This window comes from Perna viridis, chromosome 9 (genome assembly GCF_037379345.1).
Source record: "Perna viridis isolate PV_CMFRI_1.1 ecotype Kerala chromosome 9, ASM3737934v1, whole genome shotgun sequence".
Taxonomy (NCBI): Eukaryota; Metazoa; Mollusca; class Bivalvia; order Mytilida; family Mytilidae; genus Perna; species Perna viridis.
The window spans coordinates 6,324,855-6,333,719 of record NC_142453.1 but is presented as its reverse complement, the minus strand read 5'-3'; the positions used below and the strand labels follow the sequence as shown (position 1 = coordinate 6,333,719).

Genomic DNA, 8,865 nt, shown 5'->3' with positions numbered 1-8,865 from the left:
GCTAAATTGCCCGACCCTACCCATCCCTCCCTTTTTCTTGTGGCAATCAAAATTTGTCAACCTTATTATCCTACCCCGTGCAGGTCCGGGTGTTAACAGAATAGGCCTGCAGCAGCGCTAAGCTTGTCGTAAAAGGCGACTAAATAGTGCTCAGAACCCTAGCCGGGGGCTAGGGCGCTCTGCCCACAGAGCAACTGGGATGTGTGCCCCAGTTGGTGGAATGGGGTACCCCTGGCGTGTTACATGCTGGGGTTGTCAGGCTATAATACGGAAAACCTGACCGCAAACCATAGTGGTGCACCGTGTTGGGAAAGATGCCACGTTCCCCGCACGTTAAAGAACCCTACTGTGGTATTCTCCCGGAGTAGGAACCATAGGGCTCCGCCACAGGAGGCTAAATTGCCCGACCCTACCTACCTCTCCCTATTTCCAGTGGCAATCAAAATGTGTCGACCCCATTGTCCTTGTGTCCCATCCCTTTTTCATTTCATCATCATTTCATATTCATTTTATCATCAATTTCATGTTCATCGTCTGAATATAGCTGAAATATTGCTGCTCGGACGTTAAACCCCAACAAACAAACAAACAAACCTTATTATCCTCGTGTCCCATCCATTTTTTTCATTTCATCATCATCATTTCATGTTCATTTTATCATCATTTTCATGTTCATTGTCTGAATATAGCTGAAATATTGCTGCTCGGGCGTTAAACCCCAATAATCAATCAATCAATCATTTTGTATCTAGGTTACCGTCTTTTTTAGTAACAACGTGTAAACTGCACATCATTACGTACATAATGTGTCCTTTTTTGTTCTTTTTTTTGTGCCATATACGTTTTTAAAAGATTGACATTTTTTAACATTTTTCTTCATGATTTTTACATTAGAATTTAATCATTTCTTTGAAAACTATCTTTTGAGTGGTGATATGGATGAAAAATAGGTACATTGTTTGAACAATGATGAAATGAGCTGTAATCCCTATGGTCCTTAAACTTTCAGTTTTGTAATCTAAATATTTGAATAATGCATATTTTAATGATGAAAAAACACCACGGTAAAAATAGTTGTTTTGGCTAACAAGTGTTGATAATGTGATCAATATTGATTTCATGTCACTACTTATAATATTAAAAAATATTGTGATTTTATCTGTTATTTTGTTCAATTTTGCCCCCCACGAAGTAGAGAGATATTATAATAAAATTGTGTGTCCATCCCCTAGTCCCTCGACAGTATCCCGAAGCTAAAAATATATATAGAAAATTTTTTTTTTCAAACTTTCAAAACTCAAAATGAGCAACTCGGCGGTTGTTTCTAGAAAAGCAGAGGACGCTTACCCTAACGGTGCACCTGGTCTATGCTCCCAGGTTTTGTGGAGTCCGAGTTCCTTATTTACTTTTGTTACTTTGTATGTATGATTTTAGTTACTTTATGTTCTTTGTTGTGAATGTCTGTTTTCCATGTCTGGTCTTTGTCCCTGGATTACATTCTTGTGATCACTGCTATAACCTTGGTTCCCTTGATTACTCTTTGTATAGATTCAGTATTAAAAAATACAGATTAAGTTTGTTTGGATAATTTACACAAACTTTTGTGTCATTTCTTGTTTTTACCTCCAAAAATGGTTTGCATGTATCGGTGTCGATGTATCACACATGTTTCAGTAGATGACTTTTTTTTTTTGTTATTTTTTATATTTTTCTAATTTTTTAACTTTTTTTTCTTTGTTTCGTATGATGGATTTTTTTGTCAATTCATCAATATGTGTAACGATGTCATGCGCATTACAGGTTCATTCCATGTATGTGTTGTTACTAAAATTAAACATAAAAAACTAATATGCTTAATTATTACGTACAACTTTAATAAGTCAAATTATTATCATTTTAATTTCATAACTACAAGCATTGTGTTTTTTCTCACAGTTCTTTATGTAATAAGTTCGTTGTAAAATTAATACCGTACATTACCGGCGTAAAAAGTCAAACAGCTTTTGTATTTCTATTTACAGTAACAGACTGTGACAATAAAATAGTAGTGTTCGAATTGTTACTTTCACAGTATCTCCTTTTCCGGAACATATTCCGGATTGTATCCCGAAATTTCTTACTCATGACGCAGTAAATAAAGAAATCAACTGGGAAACACATAAACATGAACAAGTTTACCGTCTTTGATGCGATAAGAAAATTCCGATAATCAAGGAGCTTGATTTCAAACGTAAACTGTACGGATTGTATGATAAAGAGAACAGCGTACGGAATCTCAGCAATGAGAAAAAGTCCAACTACAAGAACGATTAACAGAGTCGTTCGTCTGTTGGCTGTCTCATGTTCGCCATTATGATGAGCATTTTTCGAGTACAGAAGTAGTCGTCGTCTAGATTGAGCCGATTTTATGGTCGATACCAGAAGTAGATTCAAAACAATGAGAACGATAGCTGGAACAAGGCTGATGAAAACAATTCTAAACCAATAGTATAGATTTATGTACAACTTGTAATTTTCCATAAAGAATCGCTTAAACTCCATCTTACACATACGAATCGTTTCGTTTGAAGTTGGAGTAAGTTTACGTTCCAAATGAATGAAATTGCTGTCGAGGAAGAAACTAAGTTGAAACAAAATAGCGAAAAAATATATTATTGCTATTATTATCATAGTCTTCTTCATTGTAAACCAATGTTTCATTGGTGGCTTCCGACGAACAAATATATATCTTTGGACAGCAAGGGTAACAGTAAGCCAGACAGACGCAGTGTGGAATATACTTGGACAATTAAATTCAAGATTTGTAAAAGCCTTGCACCAGCTTAAAGAAACAGGTTGATTATAGTTGTGCAATGTGAAAAAATACAAAAAGATTGGTAAGTACGACAAACCTGTAAAAATGTCAGATATGGCCATACTTGATAGAATCACATTAGATACAGTCCTCATGTCCCTTCTGACTAAAATAGACACAAAAAATATATTTACAATGATGGTAAAAATGATGATCGGAGGAGCAATATAGCCGAACAGAACGATCAGGTATTCCATCGGATATTTGTTAATATTTATTTCATATATAACACCACCATCGCCACCAAATTGACTATAATTGTTCGTCATGTTGAATCCTAATCTGAACATGTGGAATGTTCCTTCAGATCCAGTCTCTGCGAAATAGTTATCTTCTCACAAACATAATTGACTCTTGGGAACTTTCTTATTTCTTGATTCCTTTTCAACAAAGGGAATAAATGTACAGTAAATAAGTCAGCTTACTTTGTCGTTTGTATCAGCTTGCTCTGAGTGCTTCATACATTATGTATCAACGAGGTGGTCTCTAGCCTAGAATTGAAAAATCACTATGGTTATTAAACGCCGGAACAAATTGATATCATAAACAACGTAATTGGAGGAAACATATCTGATAGATCTTAGTCTTTGTTGTTTTCAATCAATCGGGAACGGATGATCGAACTATAGAATGTTGTCTACGATAGTAAATTTGTTCAAAAGTCAACAAACAAGATTGTATTAGTATATCGAGTGATGTAAATCCATCTGTCGCATTAGCTATAAAGATAAACATCACGTGTAGACTGTATGGATTATGTTATTGCATCGCAATTAGGGGTAATTCGGTATTAATAAAGCATCTGTAACTAGCACTTTAGCTCTGGAAACATAATAACAATCTGCAGAGAGAATTTTAATTGTTTGCCTAATTAAACGCGTACTGTTTCACAACCGGAACAATATTTGATCACTACAACCGCATGATAGATCGCGAAAATTGTCGTCACATTATTTTACTAATGTTCTTTATGTCATGACAAAAAATTAAAGGCCTAGTTCAAGAAATAATGATCTAGAATAAAATAGCTTGATGAAATATCTTATTTTCAACACATGTAGACTGCACAAATCAATCGCAACGTTGAAACGAGTCGAAACGTGTTATGTTTAAATAACTCAGTTGGTAATTAGTAGATGAAAAAGTAACTACTTTCCACTATCCCCTTTTCCGTTGCATCTAGACTACTAATGGTAAATGAATTTAAAACTCACCTTATATATGACCTTATATCTGATCTTATATCTGATAAATTAAATGACGACAACTTCAAAAGTGTCTGATTTAAGATTCTTTCTAATAAATCATATATAAAATGTACGTTTGGATGATGTAAACATTCGAAAGAACGTCAATGTGAATTACAATTGTACTTGAAACAAACAAATGTAATCTTTGTTTACTAAATCGAATTTTGTATCAACACTTAATACACTCGTCAATGTTTTCTGCTTAATCCAATTTCTCAATATTCACATTAATAAACCACCAGTAGGCAAATGTATCTTTTTTTCACAACTTCTATCCTTCCTTTTATCATCTGCTTTCAGTCTGAGACAAAAATAACACTTTCAATAACAAATAACAAAAAAAGACGAAAACACTACTAATAATTAATAAAATTGCGTGCAACTATCACCTTCCATAGAGGTCTGTTCATAAGTAATGTGATATATATTGAAGATGAGTTATACCTTTAACGCCATTAGACCTCCGGGGAATAACAATTATCTCATGGATTCTATATTGCTTATGACGTGGTGCAAGAACAATGAAGAGCATGATTAATTGTAGACATCATAAGCACAGTTCTCGTATGTTTTGATAACATCTTTTTTTAAGATATTAAGAGGTAATATGTTATTATCTGTGCTTCCTGTGACAGGAAGTAATTCATGCATGTCAAAAACCAACAAATTTCAGGTTTATTTCTTGTTCAGAAATAGCTATAGACTACATAAACAGTCTTAGTTTTTCATTTGGGTGTTTTTGAGATAAAATTTATATAGATTGTACATGAAATAAGCACTTTGCAAGAGTTATCATTCTTGATTTGGTTTGATTTGATTGAATTGATTTAGTGGTAGGTAAAAGTGTAGTTTTCTCAAAAATACAGATCTAAATGCAGAATGGACTATTGCCACATAAAAATATAGCATATGCTGACCAAAAAAGCATTGTTTGTTCCCTGGGTTTTTTTTCTACACCATGAATCACATCTTCCATAGGCAGTGTCTGACTTTTATATGGGATGGTATTTAAATACGGTGAAAAGTGTCAACCGATCCCCGAAAAATTAACTTTCAACTTCATAAACCAAACACCTATCTTACCCGAATTACCGTCCGATAGAATCCCCCGGATTACCTTCCAATGAAATTTCACTCGAATATCCTTCAAATGGAATCAACATTACGATATTTCACTTTGGAATATACATAATAAGTATTTTGTAAACGGTTACTTTTTCGAAGACTAAACCTGATTTTTTCACCTGTGATTATGCAAGTATATTATGCTTGATGCTTTACGACCAAAGTAATCATCATATTAACTATTAAATATTCATAAAATAGAAAACACGTTTTAATTAGAAAAAAAATCTATACTAGTTTCGGTTGACACATATTGATGAAATATGTACCACTCGCCATAAACTAGTTGGATAATTGGAAGCCATTTAATGTATTGTTATCTTTGTTAATTTGTGATCTCAAAAACGCTGTTTGTAAGTTCCATTTTTATTGTCAACAGTAGTTTATTGTACCTTTTGCAGACGCAGAAAATAGAACAGTCAAGGATTTGAATAGACATAATTTATCAAATGAACAATTATGATTTATTTATATTTGACCTGAATCAAATAGTTATCCTTAATTCAGTACAGGTAATGGTTCTTTTTTACCGTTGTAGTAAAATGATTTTTGAAGGACAACCACCACGTGCCAAAAACAGTGCAATATTGCTACAGTGGATCACTCCTTACTGTCAAGTATATGAGAAATGGCATATTAGAAAAAAATAGAAGGGAATGGACAACAACAAGAGGAAAATCAAGTCATACATTCAGAGATGCAGACATATCATAAAATCACAGTACTTTATATTCCAACAACAGAAAAAGTTACCACCAGCTTCCAAGACCTGACCAATCTGTCATCTAAAGACTGAGGACAGGGCACAACAGACAATATCAGTAGCTAAACAGAAATATGAAATCGTACTATCCCGTATGTACCCCTGCCGTGAGGCAAAACAGGATACAATTCACATCTATGGACAAGATGCTAGAAACTATACTATTCGGAATTGTGACAGTAATGGCTATAAGCAACATCAGTGGTATGGATTATTTTTCCAATTTGTTTCCTTAGCCTTTTAAAGTGTCTTGAGATTTATATTCGTTGTGCTTAAATAAACTAGAACATCAGACTTCACGTTAATGAAGTCCTTTATATGAAAATGTTCTGAAATATAAATGTCTTATATTCGTTATTTTAACTGTAATTTGAAAATGACGTAAGTAGTCACGAAGTGATTGTTGGAATTTTTACTGTTTGAATTGCGTTTGACATACAGCATGTGTTGTAGGAACTCGTGCAGATTTCCATTGATCAACACACCAGTGAAATAACAACAAAGGGTACAAAATCATGAGAATCAAATTTTAGAACAAAAACGCTCCATCTCTCATAGACAAGAAATAAAATCATAAAAGATTCTAAGATTAGAATACTTTTTTTCTGATATACAATCGATTCACCATATATCTAGAGATAACGAAACAAGATTGTTATTTCGATGGAATCCTATGGTTGTTGTGAATATAACAGATCCATTACTGAAGAGAAAAGGTTAATTCGAATGAAAAAAAAAACAACGGTTAAGAAGTGACCTGTTTTCAAATTCAAATTAGCAGTATTTGTGTGAAAATGTTAATGTTTTATGATTGTTTAATGGGTCTTTCAAAATGATTAAATCAATGTTAATTGGCTAAGAATATAACATTCATTTTTTTATCATATTATCAATTCTGAATACACGAAGCACGCCCACAGCCTATTTGTACTGATTCAGCAACACAATCTGACGATCAATACAGTTTCCAAAAAAAAAATTTGAAATTTTCTAGAAAAGGAATATCACGCAATGACAAAATAACGTTTCGAAAACCAAATACATCACCCGTTGTTATCCTTTAATGAACGTTAAGCCGGATAATTTCTGTATTAATCTTGTTATTGATAATCAACTGCAGAAATCAAAAGGATCAGTTGTTCAGTTCATGTAATGATATAAAATATTTCATTACTATGAAAAAGGGATATCAGGAACTTGAAGCATAGATGTACATTCGAAAACGATTTTTTCATAATTTCTATTGACAACGGTGGTTGTAATGCACAACAGCTATTAACCCATCCGCTAATTGATACAAAAGGTGCTCATTATCATACATCTTCTACTAATTGATATCGCCATCAACACACTGTCAGAAGCAATAAGAAATTTAATCTCACAGTCACGACTTGGGTCATATATATCAAACAAATATAGGTTTATAAACAAGATAAAAACATCTGAAAAGGCGTGTGCCGAGACAATAATTATGTTTCACACGAAGGAGGGCATATTTGTTTTCAAAGTTTGATGGGTGTGGGGAAAGAAATTTAACGAGGACTGATGACATAGTACCAAAACAACTGATATTTTATTTTATTCATAAAGCAAACATTGACAATGCTTTTTTGTGGTTTATTATTTTTTTTTCACCTTTTTTGATTTTGCTTTTGTATATGTTTTTTTCATATTATCCAGTAAAATGGCGGTTCATGTAAAATTCACGTAGATCCTATGATATGGATTACACAGGGTATTTTTTCCCACTGGATTGTTTGTTCCAATGTTATTTATAAACCATATGCATGTCAAAAATATAAAGTTTGTTTTAAATCGATATGAATGGCTTAGGATATGATTTAAAGTTCCCTCACAAAGCAATAAATTTTGCTAAAATTAATAATTATTTCACTTTCTGCAACGAATTTCAATGCATCCTATGTAATATGTATTTTATTGTTCATTAAGCGATGAAATTAGTCAAAAACCAGCCTTTATCTCTTAGAAAGGATGCATTTGTTATATGAAATTGGTGAAAAAAATGAAAATTTGGCATGTGCCATTCACCGCCTGGTTCCCGATCATCTTAATAGTAATAATTCTCGCAAAAGTGAGTACCAAATATACGTATATCTATACCTAATAAACAGCAAATTAGAAAATTGTCAAAAAGAGTGTTTTTGTGTACAAAAATGTAGTTACGTGTATATCGAACAAAATGTAATCAGATAAGACCAATTAATTAAGTGAACGATAAAACTTGGCCTCTGGACGTTCCCGACAAGGACCTTACTGGACAATAAATCATATAATAAAGTTCAGATCAATACTTTTCTGAGTAATAATCGTATGATCATATAGGATTTATTGTCAGACATAAACGTGGTCATTACAAGGTTTTCAGTACATTAATATGGCTTTTTGCAGAATTTCCAAAACTGACAAAATGACCCTTGACAACGTACTTGATTATTCTATTCAATTAAGAATTCGTTCTCCGTGTAAACAAAATTTTGCTTTGCAAAATGTGACAACAACTAACACAAAAATTTAAAACGTCGCCATATTTGATTAAAAGAAGTTGCAATATTGAATAATAAGACGGATATGAGAAATTATAGTTAATATGCGTAAATATGTCACTGCAATTTTGGATTACATACTCATAAGCAATACATGTCCAACATACTACCATAGATAGAAGAATTGTACATGTATAAAGTTTTTATTGTCAGCTAATTTGGTTTTGTAAGAACACAAGTGTGCATGGATGTGACAACAATTGATTTCGTAAATAATTTTATAAAACATGTAAACAGTGATGCATTTATTTATTTTTTTTTTCGAAAGAGGCATCTACTCGTTGCTGAATTTAGTAATAGGCACACTAA

General features: G+C 32.8%; 1 protein-coding gene across 3 annotated transcripts in view; it reads right to left on the bottom strand.

The window, feature by feature from the left end:
• Positions 1-1,853: 1,853 nt before the first annotated feature.
• The window catches only part of LOC148606473 (sex peptide receptor-like), a 32,878-nt gene continuing 25,866 nt past the window's right edge, over positions 1,854-8,865 (bottom strand). Inside the window, exons 1-2 of one of the 3 annotated variants that reach the window (XM_088546390.1) lie at positions 5,188-5,323; positions 1,854-3,345 (exon numbers count right to left, since the gene is read on the bottom strand). In XM_088546390.1, coding sequence (XP_088402516.1) covers positions 1,993-3,144 — 1,152 coding nt within the window. In that variant the 5' untranslated portion in view covers positions 3,145-3,345; positions 5,188-5,323 and the 3' untranslated portion in view covers positions 1,854-1,992. Of the gene's footprint in view, positions 3,346-4,068; positions 4,159-5,187; positions 5,324-8,865 lie in introns of those variants that run through there. The other 2 variants (XM_088546389.1, XM_088546388.1) reach the window with 2 other exon arrangements.